General features: G+C 45.0%; 1 protein-coding gene across 5 annotated transcripts in view; it reads right to left on the reverse strand.

Annotated features, from left to right (window-relative positions):
- LOC308577891 (integrator complex subunit 6-like) overlaps positions 1-21,248 on the reverse strand; it is a 137,501-nt gene that overhangs the window by 21,044 nt on the left and 95,209 nt on the right. For all 5 annotated transcript variants that reach the window (XR_014003752.1, XM_081178256.1, XM_081178257.1 and 2 more), the window contains 5 exons: positions 19,700-19,810; positions 12,220-12,435; positions 11,981-12,104; positions 8,691-8,833; positions 8,321-8,552 (listed from right to left, as the gene is read on the reverse strand). Coding sequence is in view for 4 of the 5 variants with exons in the window: in XM_081178256.1 (XP_081034382.1) it covers positions 8,321-8,552; positions 8,691-8,833; positions 11,981-12,104; positions 12,220-12,435; positions 19,700-19,810 (826 nt within the window). In the remaining variant the exon portion in view is untranslated. The remainder of the gene's footprint in view (positions 1-8,320; positions 8,553-8,690; positions 8,834-11,980; positions 12,105-12,219; positions 12,436-19,699; positions 19,811-21,248) is intronic.

Genomic DNA, 21,248 nt, shown 5'->3' on the forward strand with positions numbered 1-21,248 from the left:
GCTTTCACGTTTCGCTGATGAGCCAGAGAGAATGTCTGCTCGATCTCCCGGCTGGTTTATGATGTTCTGCTGTACATGATTAAAGCCTTCTTACAGATTAGCAAGAAGCTTGCGTACGGACTAGCAGGGCAGCAGTTGAAGAAGGAGCAAAAAAGGTTTTCTTGTGTGTGTGTGTGTGTTTCTTTGTGGCTGATTAGCTGTTCTCCCTGTGCAAAGGTCAGAGGGGGCAGGGTTTGATCCATCTTTTAGATTTAGGGGAGCTAGTCTCAAACATTTGTTGGGGGAGACCTAGGTTTTTTTCTTGTGGGGGGAGTTATTTGTCCTGTCTTCATGCTTTTTATGATGGAGGACCGCTGTAGCCACCCCCAACGACACGTTCTCAGGATGGAGGGGGAGGGAACAGCTGCAGTCGCCTGCCGTTCCTGCGCAATGTTTGCCATCTTGCCAAAGGTTGCAGGCAGCTTTACCTGCAGCAATTGCATGTTGATTGCCCTCTTAAAAGACAAAGTCCAGCAACTGGAGGAACGTGTAGCTACGCTCCAAAGAATTAGAGAGCTGGAGCTCTTCTTGGAAGCAACAGAGCACACCGTCTCCACCAAGGAGGAGACAGGGGACTCCCCTGAGAAGGAGGCTAGTTCACCAACACAGGAGCCAGATATATGGAGAAACGTGACTCAAAGAAGTAGGAGGCCCAGGGTTCGCTCTGATTGTTTAGAAATACACAATCGCTTTGAGGTCCTCTCCCCTAGCATGGAAGACGAAGAGCAGACTCCATTTGAGGATCTCTCCCTCATTACAGTCGATCAGGTATATGAAGACGAGCAGCAAAGTCAGTCCTCAGGGAATGTGCAGGTGACCTTGGAACGGACAGCTCACGGAAGAACCCAGACCAAAGCTAAGAGGAGGCATGTAGTGGTGATAGGGGATTCCCTACTGAGGGGAACAGAAGCAGTGATCTGTGGGCCTGACAAGATGTCTCGGGAAGTGTGCTGTCTCCCCGGGGCTAAGATCCAAGATGTAACTGAACGACTGCAAGGAATCATAAAACCCACTGACGAATACCCCTTCCTCTTGGTTCATGTGCGAACCAATGACACTGCAAGCAATAGCCTCCAGAAGATCAAAAGAGACTACAAGGCTCTCGGCAGGAAAATGAAGCAACTAAATGCACAAATTGTCATCTCATCTGTCCTCCCAGTTGAGCGACGTGGCCCAGGGAGAGAGGGAAAAATAGTGGAAGTGAACAGCTGGCTTCGCAAATGGTGTAAACAGGAACGGTTTGGATTCTTAGATCACGGACTGCAGTTTCTTGAAGATGGACTTCTGGCAAGTGATGGGCTGCACCTCACAATGGTTGGGAGAAATGTTTTTGCCAAAAATCTCAGAAACCTCATCAGGAGGGCTTTAAACTGACTAATGTGGGGGAGGGAGACAGTGCTACTGAAGGTAGGAGTCTATCAATTGATGAAGATGATCATCCAAATGTCATAGACCAAATGGAGCAAACAGCACGCAGACCTAGTGGTGGGAGGAAAAAATCCTTAAATAAGAGACACGGGGGAATGATTAATGGACTTCAATGTCTGTACACTAATGCGCAAAGCATGGGAAATAAACAAGATGAGCTTGAGCTCTTGGTACAGCAAACTAAATATGACATAATAGGCATCACTGAAACCTGGTGGGATAAGTCCCACGATTGGAATGTAATAATGGGGGGATACAATCTATTTCAGAGAAACAGACCAGACAAGAAAGGAGGAGGAGTGGCGTTATATGTCAGGGATGTGTATACCTGTGAAGAGATCCAAGATTTAGAACCTCAAAGCCAAAGTGAGAGCATTTGGGTCAAAATTAAGGGAGAGAAGAATAACAGAGATCTCATTGTGGGAGTTTACTATAGATCCCCAAGCCAAACGGAGGACATAGATGATGCCTTCCTGGAACAGATGGCCAAGCGTGCAAAAGGAAGGGAGATAGTAGTAATGGGGGACTTCAATTACCCGGATATTTGTTGGATGTCAAACTCAGCCAAGAGCATAAGGTCAAACAGATTCCTCACTGGCCTTGCAGACAACTTCATTGTCCAGAAAGTGGGAGAAGCAACAAGAGGAACAGCCATTTTAGATCTGGTCCTAACCAATGTTGATGACCTGGTTAGTGGGGTAGAAGTGGAAGGATCATTAGGCGCGAGTGATCATGCTCTTCTGAAGTTTACTATACAGCGGAAAGGAGCAGCCAAGCATACTAGGACTCAATTTCTTGACTTTAAGAAAGCCGACTTCATAAAACTTAGGGAAGTGGTGGGTGAGATCCCATGGACAGTAATACTAAAAGGAAAGGGAGTTCATGATGGCTGGGAGTTTGTTAAGAGGGAGATAGTAAAAGCACAACGTCAGGCAATACCAATGAGACGGAAACATGGAAGGTGCCTAAAGAAGCCAGGGTGGCTATCTAAAGAACTTTTAACTGAGTTAAGATTAAAAAAGGATGTGTACAAAAAATGGAAAAGGGGGGAAACCACCAAAGAGGAATTCAAACAAATAGCCAGCACGTGTAGACACAAAGTCAGAAAAGCTAAAGCACAGAATGAACTCAGGCTTGCTAGAGAGGTTAAAAGCAACAAAAAAGGCTTTTATGGGTATGTTCGTAGCAAAAGGAAGAACAAAGAAACAGTGGGGTCACTCAGAGGAGAAGATGGTGAAATGCAAACAGGGGACACAGAAAGGGCTGAACTCCTCAATGCCTTCTTTGCCTCAGTCTTCTCCGATAAAGAAAACAATGCCCGACCTGAAGAATTTGGAGCAAATGATTCAGCAGAGGAAACACAGCCCAGAATAACTAAGGAGATAGTACAAGAATACTTGGCTAGTTTAGATGTATTCAAGTCTCCAGGGCCAGATGAACTGCATCCAAGAGTATTAAAAGAACTGGCAGATGTGATCTCAGAACCACTGGCAGTCATCTTTGAGAATTCCTGGAGAACAGGCGAAGTCCCGGCAGACTGGAGGAGGGCAAATGTTGTCCCTATTTTCAAAAAGGGGAAAAGAGAGGACCCAAATAATTATCGCCCAGTCAGTCTGACATCAATACCAGGGAAGATTCTGGAGCAGATCATTAAGCAAACAGTCTGTGAGCACCTAGAAAGGAATGCTGTGATCACCAATAGTCAGCATGGATTTCTGAAAAATAAGTCATGTCAGACTAATCTGATCTCGTTTTTTGACAGAATTACAAGCCTGGTAGATGAAGGGAACGCAGTGGATGTAGCCTACCTTGATTTCAGCAAGGCATTTGACAAGGTGCCCCATGATATTCTTGTAAAGAAGCTGGTAAAATGCGGTCTTGACTCTGCTACCACTCAGTGGATTTGTAACTGGCTGACTGACCGAACCCAAAGGGTTCTCATAAATGGTTCCTCTTCATCCTGGAGAAGAGTGACTAGTGGGGTGCCACAAGGTTCTGTCTTGGGCCCGGTCTTATTCAACATCTTTATCAATGACTTGGATGATGGACTCAAGGGCATCCTGACCAAATTTGCAGATGACACCAAACTGGGAGGGGTGGCTAACACCCCAGAGGACAGGATCACACTTCAAAACGACCTTGACAGATTAGAGAACTGGGCCAAAACAAACAAGATGAATTTTAACAGGGAGAAATGTAAAGTATTGCACTTGGACATAAAAAATGAGAGGCACAAATACAAGATGGGTGACACCTGGCTTGAGAGCAGTACATGTGAAAAGGATCTAGGAGTCTTGGTTGACCATAAACTTGACATGAGCCAACAGTGTGACACGGCAGCTAAAAAAGCCAATGCAATTATGGGCTGCATCAATAGGAGTATAGCATCTAGATCAAGGGAAGTAATAGTGCCACTGTATTCTGCTCTGGTCAGACCTCACCTAGAGTACTGTGTCCAGTTCTGGGCACCACAATTCAAGAAGGACACTGACAAACTGGAACGTGTCCAGAGGAGGGCAACAAAAATGGTCAAAGGCCTGGAAACGATGCCTTATGAGGAACGGCTAAGGGAGCTGGGCATGTTTAGCCTGGAGAAGAGGAGGTTAAGGTGTGATATGATAGCCATGTTCAAATATATAAAAGGATGTCACATAGAGGAGGGAGAAAGGTTGTTTTCTGCTGCTCCAGAGAAGCGGACATGGAGCAATGGATCCAAACTATAAGAAAGATTCCACTTAAACATTAGGAAGAACTTCCTGACAGTAAGAGCTGTTTGACAGTGGAATTTGCTTCCAAGGTGTGTGGTGGAGTCTCCTTCTTTGGAGGTCTTTAAGCAGAGGCTTGACAACCATATGTCAGGAGTGCTCTGATGGTGTTTCCTGCTTGGCAGGGGGTTGGACTCGATGGCCCTTGTGGTCTCTTCCAACTCTATGATTCTATGATTCTATGGCTATGATTTATTGCACCTACAGAAGGCACACACCGCTGCTGCGATACTCTGCTTGGAGCCAGGAAGAAGTCTTGCTGGACGCCATTCTAACTCCAGACACCTGTCTTCTTGATCCATGCCCATCCTGGCTCATAAAAGCGAGCCGGGAAGGGATGGGCGATGGGCTCCGTGAGGCGGTGAACACTTCCCTCAGACCTGCTGAAAGAGGCAGTTATTAAACTGCTTCTTAAAAAAACATATTCGGACCCAGCCAATATGGCCTTTGACACCATTGACCATGACATCTTTCTTGACTGTCTAGAGGGGCTGGGAGCAAGGAGTACTGTTATGCAGTGGTTCTACTCCTTCCTCCTGGGCCGTGTCCAGAAAGTGGTGTTGGGGAATCAGTGTTCGGACCCCTGGGCTCTCACTTGTGGGGTGCCTCAGGGTTCCGTCCTCTCCCCCATGCTTTTAAACATCTATATGAAGCTGCTGGGAGAGATCATCAGGAGGTTTGGGCTGGGTGTTCATCAGTATGTGGATGATACCCAGCTCTACCTCTCTTTTAAATTGAAACCAGTGAAGGTCCTGTGTGAGTGTCTGGAGGCGGTTGGAGGATGGATGGTGGCTAACAGATTGAGGTTGAATCCTGACAAGACGGAAGTACTGTTTTGGGGAGACAGGTGGGTATGGGGGACCCCCTGGTCCTGAATGGGGTAACTGTGTCCCTGAATGACCAGGTGCGCAGCCTGGGAGTCATTTTGGACTCACAGCTGTCCATGGAGGCGCAGGTCAATTCTGTGTCCAGGCCAGCTGTCTACCAGCTACATCTGGTACGCCGGCAGAGACCCCTACCTGCCTGCAGACTGTCTCGCCAGAGTGGTGCATACCCTGGTTATCTCCCGCTTGGACTACAACAATGCGCTCTACGTGGAGCTACCTTTGAAGGTGACTCGAAAAATGCAACTAACCAGAATGCAGCAGCTAGATTGGTGACTAGGAGTGGCCGCTGGGATCATATAACACCAGTCCTATAGGATCTTCACTGGACTTCCGGGTTGGTGCCTCCGGCAATGGCGGAGTTCCTCTGATCGGGAGGAACTTGCCCCGTGGGAATTTGGGTCTGTACCGCCGCGGCGAAGGGGGAGACCCGTAAAAATCACAGGCGGGAGAAGCCTGTGAACGTGGGATTCGGCGGGCACCTTTTGCGCCTCCCCTACTCGCGGGGGAACCCGGTTTCGGGGGTCCGGAGCGATGTGGGGTGAGCGGCGTGGTGCTTCGAATCGTCTGCTTCTTCCACGGAGCGAAGCTGCATAGCTGTTGCCGGAGAGCACTGACTTTTTCATGTGGACAATTTGACTCCAAAGTAATTACCCGTGAGTAGAGCTGAGACGGGAGAATCAGATTTTAAGCGTTTAATTGGGCATCGAAATAGGGAGGTTCAAAACAGGAAGTCCGCCTTCCCTATTTGTAAATAGACTGAGGCAAGGAGTCTGTAAGCTGAAGTCTTGGAAAGCCTTTTGTAAAAGATTAAATTTCCATTGATAAAAAGTATAAAATCCCCCTTGGAGGCAGGAGAAGAGGGGGGAAGCTGAGTATGCCTGCAGGAGAGAGTAAAGAGAGTTAAAATACTGCCGCTCTGACCCTGGAAATGGGCTGCTAGTGGACTGACGTTTTGGAATGTCCATTGACAGCACTTAGAACGTTCCTTGACAGCTAGCAGAATAAGAGAGATATATTGTTTCTACTGTCTCTGGCTGCTTCTAAAAAGGAGTAATAAAGTAACTGAAAACTGAAACTAACTTTGGGTTGTATGAGTTGCGCTTAAAGGTGACATTCTTGACTATTATAAATAGAAACTGTTTCCCCCTAGTGGAAGTTTCTGAAATTGGTTACTCTATAAGAGCTGGGCTAGGGGAGTTTCCAGCTGCAAGATAAAAACTGTGTGACTCTGGGATTGACCTTGAATCTCTTAAGTGTTATGGCAAATGGAAAGGAAAGAACAGATGAAATGTCAACAGAAGAGGCCTTAGTGGTCGCATTATTGAAAATAAATGACTCGCTGGAACAGCTTCACAAGAAAACAGAAGTGATGAATGTGAAAGCGGACGCTGCAAATAATAAAATTGATTTAATTGTAGAAAGTTTAAATAATCTGGGACAAAAGGTGAACACCAACACAGAAAAAACCCAGAAATTGACACAGGAATCTACTTTAATACGGCAAACTGCGGATGAAGTCAGGGAGAAAACCTTTGCTGCTGAATGTAAAACAACACAATTGGAGTGAGAGAGAGCCCCATACATTCAAAAGCAACTTGACGAATATAAGCTGACATTTGCTATGATGGAGCTTAAAGAAAAACAGATGAATTTGAGGATCAGAACCCCACCAGAACTGGGAAAGGAAAGTTTGACAGAGCTTCAGGAGGAGACAGGATCAACATCGGCTGAGAAAGAGAGATTTTGGGGGGTCAGTAGGACCGCCAAAAATGTGAATTTACTTAAGGGTAACTGTGAAGGACGTTGGATTGAAGAGAAGGGGGATTGGGAAATATGGACAAATCTGAAGTTGTTATGGTTGGGCCGAGCTGTTGTGGTGGGGATGAGGGTTGCTGTGTTGCCGGGATGTTGCTTTTGTGTCAAAAAGTGCAAGTTTTGGATGGGGGGGATTGTTTCAGGAGGTGGCAGAGGGATGTTCCTGGATTGGTTTGGCAGGGCAGGAAGCCTCGAGTAAAACTTAAGATATTGACGGATGCTAAAGAAGGAGGTGGACCTGCCCTGCCAGACATCTAAATTTTGTTGTGAATCATCTGCTTTTTGCTGGCTGAGAGAATGGCTGTCTCTTAAAAGCACTGAAGTGTTGGATAATGGCAGATGAAGTTGATGGACTAGACAGAATTGGCAGAAAAGACTGGCAAGATCCGAGACCAGGGAGAAGAGTCGGTGGAAGAAGACTGGGAAAGTTTAAAGACTATTTATAGAAATGTTGTAAAATTAATGAATGTTAGAAGAATGTTGAAATGAAATTATATGGCTTCAGCAGAAATGTTATAAGGAATTAAGCATAAATAGATTAATAGAGTATTAAAGGAAAATAAGGTTAAAAGGTGTTAAGATAATTATAGGATAGAAAACGGGAAGATGGTAAGGAATTGCTGAAATAATTAATAGAAGTGGAATACGAAAAGGGAAGTGTGAGGAGGCCGTGAAAATATGGGAAAGAAAGATAAGATATTGGAAGTTTTTTCTTTTTCTTCTTCTTCTTTCTTTTGATGTGTTTTTAAAGTGTTTTTGTTTTGTTTTGTTAATTTTTATGTAGTGTTTTTCTATTATAATGTAGTTTTTTCTTTGTTTTTTCTTTTGTAAGTGTTTAAATTGTTGTAAAAGTAATAAATATTATTATAAAAAACTATAGGATCTTCACTGGCTCCCAGTGCATTTCTAAGCACAATTCAAAGTATTGAAGCTGACCTTTAAAGCCCTAAACAGCCTCGGTCCAGTATACCTGGAGGAGCGTCTCCACCCCCATTGCTTAGCCCAGACACTGAGTGGTTCCCTCACTGTGAGAAGCGAAGTTACAGGGAACCAGGCAGAACGCCTTCTTGGTAGTGGCGCCCACCTTGTGGAATGCCCTCCCTTCGAGGAGATAAAGAATTACACAACTTTTAGAAGACATCCGAAGGCAGTCCTGTATTGGTAGGTTTTTAATGCTTGATGTTTTTATTATGTTTTTAGATATGCTGTGAGCTGCCCAAAGTGGCTGGGGAAACCCAGCCAGATGGACAGGGTAATAAATAATAATAATATAAATACCTAAGCAGGCATTGTTTAGTGAGGGTTTAGCAGAAAAAGCACAAAGGAGAAGTAAAAGGAACAAAGTAAAAGTCAGATAGGTTGCAGCTAAGCTGTAGTTCTAATTACCTTTGTAGGCTGGCATAGCTTTGAGGGTGGCCTTGGTTGGGGACCCTGTAGCAGAGGTGCCCCCCTTCACACTGACATGATTGACTATCATTGGTGAGGACTGGGACTTCCTTAACAGTGGAGACATACTGTGCCTTCTTTTCAGACAGGCAGGGGTGTTGGTCTCTCCTGGACGCTTGATTTTGTTCTGAGGACCAGTGACAAACTCATCTGCTTCATCAATCATCATGCCCTGGAAAACACATAATCAACCATTAAGATCAGTTAGCAGTATTGTTATTTTGGAATAAAATACCAACTCCACTCACTCAGAGTCATGAATTTTTTTTGGGGCGAGTGCCCTAGGTTAATTACAGTAGGCTCTACCTACCTTCTTATCCTGCTTGAAAGGGTTACCAAAAGTATGAAGTCTTTTAGGTTGGTCTGGGTCAATTTCCCGAAGTAGAGAAGGCATTCTCTTTAGATATTCCTGGTAGTTTCCCATCTGAGCCACTGGAACACTATGAATGCAGTCTGCAACAGAAACAGAAACAATGTATATCATTTTCAGAAGTTTTGAACTTCCCTAAAGTTAAATAGTTAACTTGTTAAGTTTTTCCAGCTGTGCCATTTATAGTCCCATTGTTCTTAAGCATGTGTTCATACACTTTTAAGTGCAGACTGGAGATGTGCATAGGGAAAGTGTCTTTGAACCTGATGCATGATATCTAAGGATATGAGATTTCCCATTTTGCTAAGAGTTCCCTTGTAACACATAAAAAAATTCCTTCCAGTAGCACCTTAAAGACCAACTAAGTTAGTTCTCGGTATGAGCTTTCGTGTGCATGCACACTTCTTCAGATACACTGAAACAGAAGTTGCCAGATCCTTCTATATAGTGAGAAGGTGGGGAGGGGTATTACACAGAAGGGTGGTGGGAATGGGAGATAGGCAGATAGCTGAGAGAGCCTCTTGACGACTCTTAACGACTGTAATAGGTCTTACAGGAAAAGGCAAGGGGTGAGAAGGTGAGAAATGGCTTAGTCATGTATAATGGGATAAGAATCCAATGTCTTTGTTCAAACCAGGTCTCTCCATGGTTTTAAGTTTGGTAATGAGTTGCAATTCAGCAGCTTCTCTTTCCAGTCTATTTCTGAAATTCCTTTGTAGTAAAACAGCTACTTTGAGATCTTGTATAGAATGTAACACATGCCAATCTTGAATGAAAGTTGTGTGTTGGGAATCTAAGGTAAGACCACACACAGTGAAGTGTGGCTCCAAGTCATGTTTGCTGTAAAAGTCATCACAGAGAAGCAGAGTCAGTAAGGTCCAAATGTTTTACTGCTGGAGAAGTTACAGACACAGGAAACAGCTCTGGACAAAGTTATACACAGAAAAAGTAAGTTCCAGCTGGCAGGCTTTTCAGATACAGAATATCCCTATTACTCTAATTCCAAGGCTTCAACTGCAATACTAACACAAAATACACCAGCTGACGGAGTTGCAATCGAAATTATTCAACCCCCCATTGCTAATCAGGTTTATTATAAAAATTTACAAACTTTAAGCTGTTTGCAATGAGCAAATCAAACCAAAGCAATTGAAATAGCTTAACACAGCGGGTACTTCAAGTGGTTTCTCTGTTGTGACTAATACCTCTGAGGGCAGAAACTGGAAAATGCTGAAAAATACTGGTTCATTCTGGAAGGTCATTCTTTTCTGCTGAAGCAGCTGGAAATGTTATGCTTTACGTTTTGTTATCTCAAGGTCATGCTGAGCCAGGAAAGAGAAATCTATGAGCTCAGCAGGCTGATTTCTCATTCTTACGTTTGTTTTCTACCACTCACATCTGCCATGTTCTCTCTTTTGTAATGAAGCTGGAAAACCTTTACTAAAAGTTATTCTTTTGCTAATGAACTTTTGCCTCTGTGTGATTTATTGCTACCAGAAGTGCCAACTCCAAAATACGCTTCTGCATTAGGACATGGAGTGCTTTGGAATTTAAGCCAAATCATGTCAGATTATGTGCCCAGGTTTTGGGGGGTTTCGCCCCCAATTTGGAGCTTTTGGAATATGATTCCTGACCCAAATCATGCCAATTTCCTCAAATTCAGCTAAAATTGCAATTTATACTCACTTTTTCAGTCTCACTATTATTCAACCCCTTCATGGCAAGCATCTTTAGTACTTAGTAGAGCAGAATTCTGCTGCTATGACCTGCTGCAAACAAGATGCATAGCAAGACAGCAGCTTCTGGCAGCGTTCCTGAGGAATCTGAGCCCATTCCTCATGAGCAATGGCCTCCAGTCCAGTAATATTCTTGGGTTTGTATGCTGCAACCGCCTTCTTCAAATCCCACCAGAGATTTTCTATGGGGTTCAAGTCAGCTGACTGTGATGGCCACTATAGAACCTTCCAGGACTACTTCTGCAACCAAGGCTTGGTGGAATTTGAAAAATGCTTGTTGGAAAGTCCATTGACGCCCAAGATTCAGCTTCCTCACTGATGGCAAGATGTTTCTCCCTTCTGTGTTCAGTACGTGCCTTACTGTGTTCATTGAAACCCACCGCCACCAAGTCTTGCTGCAGCTCTTTTGCAGTCACTTGTGCATTTTTCCCAACCTACCGTCTCAGAAATCCGGTTGCTGCCACAGATCGCTTCCTTTTTCTGCCCTGTCCTGGTAGTGTAACCACTGTTCATTTAACTTTGAACTTGCAAACTATGCTTCTAACAGTGTCTCTAGGAACATATGGTGCCTTCACTATCATTTTGTATCCTGCTCCTTGTTTGTGAAGGCCGATGATCTTTTCTCTTACCTTCTTGGACCATTCTCTTGACTTAGCCATATTTCTAATGTGCAGCCAAATTTGACACTCTGCAACCCCCTAGCCTGCTCAGGTATTTCATGTGTTGCAGCTCAAGCACACCTGGTGCAACTGATGAAGGTGTATTTGTGCTGTTGTAAGGGATTCTATTCAGGGGGTTGAGATTGGAGAAGCCAGTATAAGTTGCATTTTCAGCTGAATTTGGGGAAACTACTTGAAGCATCCGTGATGTTGAGCTATTTCAACTGCTTTTGCTTGATTTGCTCATTGTCGACAGCTGAAAGTTTGTAAATTTTGATAATAAACCTGATTTGCCATTGCAAATGATTAAATAATTTTTACATTAATCACACAGATTAAGGGTTGCCGTATGGCAGGATTCAGGGCTAGAAGAATCCATAAAATCCATGTATTCCAAGTCCAAATCCCAAACCAGGGACAGCTCAGTGGTAGAGCATCTGTCTTGCATGCAGAAAGTCCCTGGTTCCCAGAAACTCCAGGTAGGGCTAGAAGAGATTCCTGTTGAAATCCTGAAGAGTTGCTCCCATTCAGCATAGCCAACCATTAATCAGTTGGATCAGTGGTCTGACTAAATACAAGGCAACTTCCTACGTTCCTAATGCTTTGCATACCAAAGCTCCCAGGTTCAATCTCTGGCAACATCTCCAAGTAGGGCTGGACATGTCCTGTCTGAGAGCGCTGCTGCCAAACAGTGTAGAGTGTAGACAATAGTGAAGGGGTGGATTAATGGTTTGCCTCAGAATAAAGCTCATTCCTGTGTTTCTACTTTTCACCGAAAGGAACCGAACTAGAACCTCAATTCAGTCCAATGACAACAAGGCAGGATATAAGTTACCTTCATCCTGGCCCAGGATAACTTTGTGTGTCTTCAGCAGGTTAGTCCTCATTCGGGTCAGCTGGTCTAAAAGGCTGCAGCGAGGAATATCATAAGCATTCCTGTATGCCTGTGGCTTTAGATCCTGAATTTTAAAAACAAAAACAGAATGTTGGTCAACTCATTGCTGTTTGAATACTACAAAGTTGGAAGATGTAAGGCAAGCATTTTGCTTCCCACTGGTACCACATCACACCCACCTTGTTTAAGAGCCCTATGTGGAAGCCAGCAAATTCCTTAACGTTCGTTTCAGGAAGCCTGAGCGGAGATTCACCTGGGATCCCGGGAAGGAGCTGTTTCAAATCCCTCTTCTGGATCAGGGAGAGACCACTGAAGTGATTTTTCAGTTTAATGCCTATCTCTTGTGGTGCTTTCTTGCCCACTGACCCTATTATCCGCTCCGACTCTATTTTCGTCTACAACAAAATCACATAGTATATTGAGGGAAGTAAACAGCACAGCAGATGATTCTGGTATACAACAAATTCTTACTACATCAAAAGGTAGCCCAAACCTGCTCTCTACATGCTGAAAGAGATTGAGGATTATTTTTAATACATCTCCTCCAAGATTCAAGCCATATATCTAACTGTCACGACCATCTGTTAAGACTACATAAGCATTTGAGTCACACAGGGCCTTTTCATAAATGAACAAATGCCTTTTAGTCCAAAATGCATAACAAATGAATTTAGTTACTTGGGACAGAAAGTTAAAACAATGCATTTTTTTATTTATTTAACAACATGGAAAATACAAACAATGACCACAGTTCTTCTCATTGGCCAGGATAGAATAACATTCTAGAGGAGCAAATTTAGTCAGAAGCAACTTTTAGTCACAAAATACAGCCTGGTTCACATCTATCCAAGTATGATTAGCTGTATTTGTATGCTGCTGTACAAAGGCTATCTGTGCAACTCAAAAGCTTGCGTATGTGGCATTCACATGAACAGAAGTTGATCCAATAAGGGCTATTATTGTTGTTTTTATTTTGATTATGTATTTTATAGTTTTATATTCTGATTTTATTCTGTGAACCTCCCTGAGACCTGTGGGTATAGGGCGGTATATAAATTCAATAAATAATAATACAAAGAAGTTATGATTTGTGAAACCAGAGCCAGGATTCAAAGAACAGTCTGTTCAGTTCTGTGCATTAGCCCTTTTGAAATGGCCTCGGCCCTGTATACCTGAAGGAGCGTCTCCACCCCCATCGTTCAGCCCAGATAATGAAGGCCAGCTCTGAGGGCCTTCTGGTGGTTCCCTCCCAGAGAGAAGTGAGATTAATAAATAAAAGTGTATCATGATGGCCACAATAAGCCTTTGAATAACAGTTGTTGGGAATCACAAATGGTGATGGTGCAGCTGTTCTTTGTGGGCTTCTCATTGGAGGTCATTCTGCGGACCTTCCTCTCACGGATAGACCGCATAATGCATCTTCTGAACATCTTAAATGACAGGCTGCCAGGTGTAGTAAAACCAAACGACATTGCTTCTATAGAGTATTTATATTGCGATGGGTATTCAGTACAAGCAATGATTACTTTTCATGACCAAAATCTGGCCAAACTAATCTACAGATTAAGACACCTATTCCTGAAGGAAATGATTATGACAAGACTTTTTGAAAATAGGTCACCAATGACTTTATTTTCTGATGCTAAGCCCAACAAACTAACAGTAAATGAGGAACAGGAAAAATTTAGGAAGGGAAACAGGTTTCAAAAGACCCTCCTTGATCATCACAAACAAGAGGTTTTAAAACCAATAAGGGGAACTGCATCCTTATATGATCTGCATCGCCCAGGGAGTGAGCAGAAGAAAACACGCTAGTAAGTGAATTCTGGTCATTGCCTTCCTTAGTACAAACTGAACTTTTAGAAAGACTAGAAACACTTAGAAATAGATTAGCTGGTGTCAGGGAACTGCCATAGGAGCTGGAAGCGGAGGGAAGGCTCCAAAGGGATGGCGGAGAGGGTCCCAGTAGGGAGAGAGGGAGCCCGTCTGCTGGGGAAGGAAATCAGCGTAACACCAGTAGAGAAGGGGGGCAGATGGGGGAATCAGAGAGGAGGCTCCAAGACTCCTCGCCGGAGACCAGCGGAGAGAGTACAGGTACTCCACTGCCCACACCCTCCCTGCGCAGAAGGCTTCCGCGCAGGGAGAGTAGGAGGAGACTTGGCGTCAAGGAACTTTTGTGCTGGAAGAAGTTTAAGAAACGCCCACTGACGGATTCTGCCAGCGACTGAGACAGTCACGATGCTGGAGGCTGTTCAGTCAGAAAGGGTTAACCAGGTAACCTAGCCAGGAGTGGCGGCAACTTACGCACGAGCAACCCCTAAACCCATTACAGCAATCCGTCAGTGGCCGACGTTGCTTGTGCGTAGCTCCAGAGAGGCAGCACCATGAGCCAGACCGGAGGAGCCGGAGCAAGCAGCTGCAGTGCAAGGTCTGGTAGAGAGAAACCGAGATTTGGAACAGCATGTAGCCCTCCTGACAGCGCGGCTGGACGAAAGACGAGCTCAGGATGCTCAGGTCAGACCCACCCCCATCGCAAGGAAGGTACCGGGGCTGGTACACAAGTTTGGGGGGAAACCCCAGGACTACAATGCGTTGGGTGGGTGCGTGGGGGGAACTTTTGCCTTCCTTTCCTCCCTCCGGTAAAATCCCTCTCCTGCATTCTTAGCCAGCTGCTTCTCCGCACACCCCTCTCGGTGCTCCTTGTCCCTTCTATGTTTTTCCTTCCCTCCCCACTTAAAACGTGGTGGTTACAAAGCACGGATCCACATGGATCCTCAGGATCTTTGCATAGGGTCAGCCCAAATTCACCATCAGATCACATAGTAATAATAATAATAATAATAATAATTTATTATTTATACCCCGCCCATCTGGCTGGGCCTCCCCAGCCACTCTGGGCGGCTTCCATAAAAACAAAAAATACAATAAAATATCACCCGTTAAAAACTTCCCTGAACAGGGCTGCCTTAAGATGTCTCCTGAATGTCAGGTAGTTGTTTATCGCTTTGACATCTGATGGGAGGGCGTTCCACAGGGCGGGCGCCACTACCGAGAAGGCCCTCTGCCTGGTTCCCTGTAGCTTTGCTTCTCGCAATGAGGGAACCGCCAGAAGGCCCTCGGCGCTGGACCTCAGCGTCCGGGCAGAATGATGGGGGTGGAGACGCTCCTTCAGGTATACTGGACCGAGGCCGTTTAGGGCTTTAAAGGTCAGCACCAACACTTTGAATTGTGCTCGGAAACTTACTGGGAGCCAATGCAGGTCTTTCAAGACCGGTGTTATATGGTCTCGGCGGCTGCTCCCAGTCACCAGTCTAGCTGCCGCATTCTGGATTAGTTGTAGTTTCCGAGTCACCTTCAAAGGTAGCCCCACGTAGAGTGCATTGCAGTAGTCCAAGCGGGAGATAACCAGAGCATGCACCACTCTGGCGAGACAGTCCGCAGGCAGATAGGGTCTCAGCCTACGTACCAGATGGAGCTGGTAAACAGCTGCCCTGGACACAGATTTGACCTGCGCCTCCATGGACAGCTGTGAGTCCAAAATGACTCCCAGGCTGCGCACCTGGTCCTTCAGGGGCACAGTTACCCCATTCAGGACCAGGGAATCCTCCACACCTGCCCGCCTCCTGTCCCCCAAAAACAGTACTTCTGTCTTGTCAGGATTCAACCTCAATCTGTTAGCCGCCATCCATCCTCCAACCGCCTCCAGACACTCACACAGGACCTTCACCGCCTTCACTGGTTCTGATTTAAAAGAGAGGTAGAGCTGGGTATCATCCGCATACTGATGAACACCCAGCCCAAACCTCCTGATGATCTCTCCCAGCGGCCGCATGTAGATGTTGAAAAGCATGGGGGAGAGGACAGAGCCCTGAGGCACCCCACAAGTGAGAGCCCAGGGGTCTGAACACTCATCCCCCACCACCACTTTCTGAACACGGCCCAGGAGGAAAGAGCGGAACCACTGTATAACAGTGCCCCCAGCTCCCAGCCCCTCAAGACGGTCCAGAAGGATGCTATGGTCGATGGTATCAAACGCCGCTGAGAGATCCAGCAGAACTAGGAAACAGCTCTCACCTTTGTCCCTAGCCCGCCGGAGATCATCAACCAGTGCGACCAAGGCAGTTTCAGTCCCATGATGAGGCCTGAATCCCGACTGGAAGGGATCCAAATGGTCCGCTTCTTCCAGGCGTGCCTGGAGTTGTTCGGCAACCGCTCGCTCAATCACCTTGCCCAGGAATGGAAGATTTGAGACTGGGCGATAGTTGGCCATCGTGGCCGCATCTAAAGATGGTTTTTTAAGAAGCGGTTTAATAACCGCCTCTTTCAGCGGGTCTGGGAAGGCTCCCTCACGGAGGGAAGCATTCACCACCCCACGAAGCCCATCGCCCAGTCCTTCCCGGCTAGCTTTTATAAGCCAGGATGGGCAAGGATCCAGGAGACAGGTGGTTGGTTTCACTCGTCCAAGCAGCCTGTCCACATCCTCGGAGGTAACAGATTGGAATTGATCCCACTCAACTTGACTAGACAGAACTCTAGCACTCTCCCGCCCCAGCCCTGCTCCCACGGTGGAGCCTACTTCTTCCCGAATCTGAGCGATTTTATCTGCAAAAAACTTTGCAAAATCATTGCAGGAGAACATGTGGCCCGTACTGGGCCCCGATGTTGCAGGTGGTTCCGCTAAATTGTGAACCACCTGAAAAAGTCTCCTGCTGCTGTTTTCTGCAGATGCAATAGAGGCGGTGAAGAAATTCTTCTTCGCCGTCGCTATCGCCACTTGGTAGGCTCGACGTTGAGCTCTAACCTGTGTCCGGTCAGATTCGGAATGAGTTATCCGCCACCGGCGCTCTAGCCGTCTCAACGATTGTTTCATTGCCCTCAGATCCGTGGAAAACCACGGGGCTGTCTGGGCTCCATGCAATCGGAGAGGGCGCTTCGGAGCCAAACAGTCAATAGCCCTGGTTAACTCCACATTCCAGCGGGCCACCAGGGAATCAGCTGAAAGGCCATCAACATGGGATAAAGCATCCCCTACCACTCTCTGGAAACCATTTGGATCCATTAAGTGGCGGGGGCGGACCATCCGAATTGGTCCCACCTCCCTGCAGAGGGGATGGGTCGCAGAGAAGTCCAGTTGCACCAGGAAGTGATCTGACCATGGCACTTCTTTCGTTTCGCTTTTACTTAGTGTCAGATCACCAACATCCATAGAGGTAAACACCAGATCCAAGGCATGTCCACGGCTGTGGGTTGGGCCAGACTTATTCAGGGACAGCCCCATGGAGGCCATGCTTTCCACGAAGTCCCGAGCGGCCCCTTGTAAGGTCGTGTCGGCATGGATGTTAAAATCCCCTAGGACGACCAAGCTAGGTGTCTCCAGGAGAACATCCGCCACGACCTGAAGCAGCTCGGGCAGGGAATCCTTGGTGCAGCGGGGAGGTCGGTACACCAAAAGGAATCCTGTACTGCCCCTATTGCCCAACTTCCAGAACATGCACTCAGAAAACTGGGTCTTCCCAATAGGACGCCTGGTGCAAACTAATGACTTCCTAAAAATCACTGCAACCCCCCCTCCCCGCCCACGTGACCTGGGTTGCTGTGCGTAAGAGAAACCTGGTGGACAAGCGGCGGCAAGGACAGGCCCATCTGCTTCATCCAACCAAGTCTCTGTTACACATGCCAGGTCAAATCCTCCATCCACGATCAAGTCATGGATGGCAGTGGTCTTATGAATCATTGACCTGGCATTGCACAGGAGCACCTTCAGGTCATGTGGGTATCCCTTGCTGATTCTAGTATCCATCCGGTGATCCATCCGGTATCCATAGCAATGATCTGATGCAAAAACAGGGCTGCAATGGTGCAAAAATGTGGTTACAAAGCACAGATCCACATGGATCCTCAGGATCTTTGCATTGGGTCACCCCAAATTCACCATCAGATCACATAGCAATGATCTGATGCAAAAACAGGGCTGCAATGGTGCAAAAACATGGTTACAAAACACGGATCCACATGGATCCTCAGGATCTTTGCATTGGGCTACCCCAAACTCACCGTCAAATCACATGTCTGTGGCCACAGCATGAAGCACAAAAATGATACATCCACTGTTTCATTCAGATTTTTTTTTCTTGTTTTCCTCCTCTAAAAACTATGTGCTTGTTGTGGTCAGGTGCGTGTTATGGTCAGGTGCGTGTTATCGAGCGAAAAATACGGTAATTTGATGAACATTTGAATTTGTATGTATTTCAACTATATGTAATAGCCTTTTCCTATTTTGGTGTGACCTTATTCTTAGCAATTCTATACCCTTGGCCATACAGTGTTTTTTTTTTTACAGAAAGTAGCTTTAATGCTTTATACACTGAAAGTACCTAGGCCTATGCAATTATGTGTAACAGCATGTGACATAGCCTTGATGTAAACAATTGACGTTTCTATATTTTTATTTAGTGTCAGTAACTGGTTTTTGCAGTGCTATTCCATGGTACAAGGTGCCATTTACCAGAGATTGACATACTGAAATATATTATCATATAAAGTTAATATATTTAATGTTAATGGCTTCTTTTTTTATAAGTATGCATAAAGTCACCAGAACAGTTATTAAGTTTTAGAAGCGCAAGATAGCCTATTACTGAATTTACTTGTATCAAACCTTAACATGCCAATTTTCAATTTCAAGTTTGGTGCAAAAAATTCAAAGAATGTGAATTCACTGCATTGCCCCATTGAATAAAAGTATCTGTACAGCTTTTGGTTGCCATCTGAACAAGTTTACCCATGAGTAAACATGTATATTAACTAATTATATCATTTTCAATGCATTAAAATTATATCATTTTCAGTGCATTAAAATGAATATTCTCCTATTTTAAATGAAAATTCTCTAATATTCTCATTAATCGAGAATATTCTTGAGAATATTCCTGAGAATATTCTCGAGAATTTAACATCACTAGTTGCCACTATCTCAAATCATTAGCAAAAATGACTGCAACGCTCATTGGCAGCAAACAACTAAACTCTGACAAACAATGGAGCAGGTAAGCTAAATAGTTGCCTTCCTCTACCTGTGTAATTCCCCCAAGGGCCCCACCACCACTTACCTGAAAACGGAAACAGTCAAATCTTTACCTATCTTAAAATACAGGAAAAAAGGACATTCCTTTAGTGATTTACTTACGTTTCTGAGCACAATTCAAAGTGTTGGTGCTGACCTTGAAAGCCCTAAGCGGCCTTGGTCCAGTATACCTGAAGGAGCGTCTCCACCCCCATCGTTCTGCCCGGACACTGAGGACCAGCACAGAGGACCTTCTGGCAGTTCCACACTGTGGGAAGCCATGTTACAGGGAACCAGGCAGAGGGTCTTCTAGGTAGTGGCACCCATGCTGTGGAACACCCTCCCATCAGATATTAAAGAGATATCTGACTTTTAGAAGACATCTGAAGGCAGCCCTGTTTAGGGAAGCTTTTAATGTTTAACAGACCACTGTATTTTAATACTTTGTTGGAAGCCGCCCAGAGTGGCTGGGGAAACCCAGCCAGATGGGCAGGGTATAAATAATAAATTGTTGTTGTTGTTATATAACCAGAGCAACACACACACACAAATCACTATCAATGCACTTCTAATTTCAAAGGTTTTGTCAATACTACCTGTTGGCTGAGTTTTTTAAGGTAAGCGATAACACTGTAACTAAGTCCACAATCTAAATTTTCTGGTATCAGATTTGGAGCTCCCATCATCCTTAGTGCTTTCTTTAATGGCTGTAAGGAAAACAAAATAAGTAAGAATAAGAAGAATATAAGATCTTTGCTTTTTAAAAAAAATATGGTCTTTTAAAAAAGTTTCTCACTATTAAGTGCTATATAAAGCTAAGGCAGAGTTGGAAGGTGGGTTTCGGATGGCTCACAGGGGGCATTAGATCACATAGCCACATGGTACTATGTAGTATGGTACCACCAGCTGATTTCACACAGATGCTACAGACCCTGACTGCTGGGATGATGCAAGTCCATACTGTGGCATCTTGCCCAAGCTATGCAGGTGATTTATGTCGCTGCCACTCTGCCATCTAGCTTCCTCCTCAGCCCAGTTTTTCTATTAAATGTGGTTTATCCATGGATCACTGGGCAGTTTGCAATATAGAAAAACACAAAAATATGTATCATAACAACAAACACAAACAATAACTCTGCCTCACATCTTTAGAGGCCATATATTTTTTTCTATATTTAGGTAGGTAGCCGTGTTGGTCTGACGCAGTAGAAATATATATAAAAATATAAAAAATTGTCTAGTAGCACCTTAGAGGCCAACTAAGTTTGTTCTTGGGAGAGAGAGAGAGAGAGAGAGAGAGAGAGAGAGAGAGAGAGAGACTGAGAGATAGAGACTATCATAGAACAATCACAGGGTGGGTCACAGCATGGTATAGCAAATACCTAAAAGCTGTCAATAAACCAAAGTGACTTTACAAAAGTTCAGTCAGATAATCACATCTCCTTTTGTATACTTGAATCAGAATGTCATGCAGGTCAGATGCCTTTTCATGATATGTTAACTGGTGGTACTGTGTCAAGATATCAGCTGTACATAAAGGATTAAGGATAATTTTATTATCTGAAGAAGTGTCCACGCACACACACACACACACACACACACACACACACACACACACACACATATATATATATATATATATATATATTTGCTTTCGTAGATTTTCACGGGTACAGGAATGTAGGTTTTGGTGTCTTCGGGTGTCTTCCCGTGTAAGAGTTGGGGTGTCTAGGCGACGTTTCGACGAGGTCTCACTCGTCATCTTCAGGCTGGTGCTTTCGGCTTCTTGTTACTAGAACAGAGCTCTGTTCTAGTAACAAGAAGCCGAAAGCACCAGCCTGAAGATGACGAGTGAGACCTCGTCGAAACGTCGCCTAGACACCCCAACTCTTACACGGGAAGACACCCGAAGACACCAAAACCTACATATATATATATATATATATATATATATATATTGTTTCATTAGCCAAAGGCCTGGGAGAAGAGGAATGTTTTTGCCTGGTGCCTAAAGATATGTAATGAAAGCACCAGAGAAGCCTCCCCGAGGAGTGCATTCCACAAACGGGGAGCAAATACAGAAAAAGCCTACTCTTGTGTTGCCACCCTCTGGACTTCTTGTAGAGGAAATGAAGAAGGGTCTCA

This window comes from Podarcis bocagei (genome assembly GCF_964188305.1).
Source record: "Podarcis bocagei genome assembly, chromosome: W".
Classification (NCBI taxonomy): domain Eukaryota; kingdom Metazoa; phylum Chordata; class Lepidosauria; order Squamata; family Lacertidae; genus Podarcis; species Podarcis bocagei.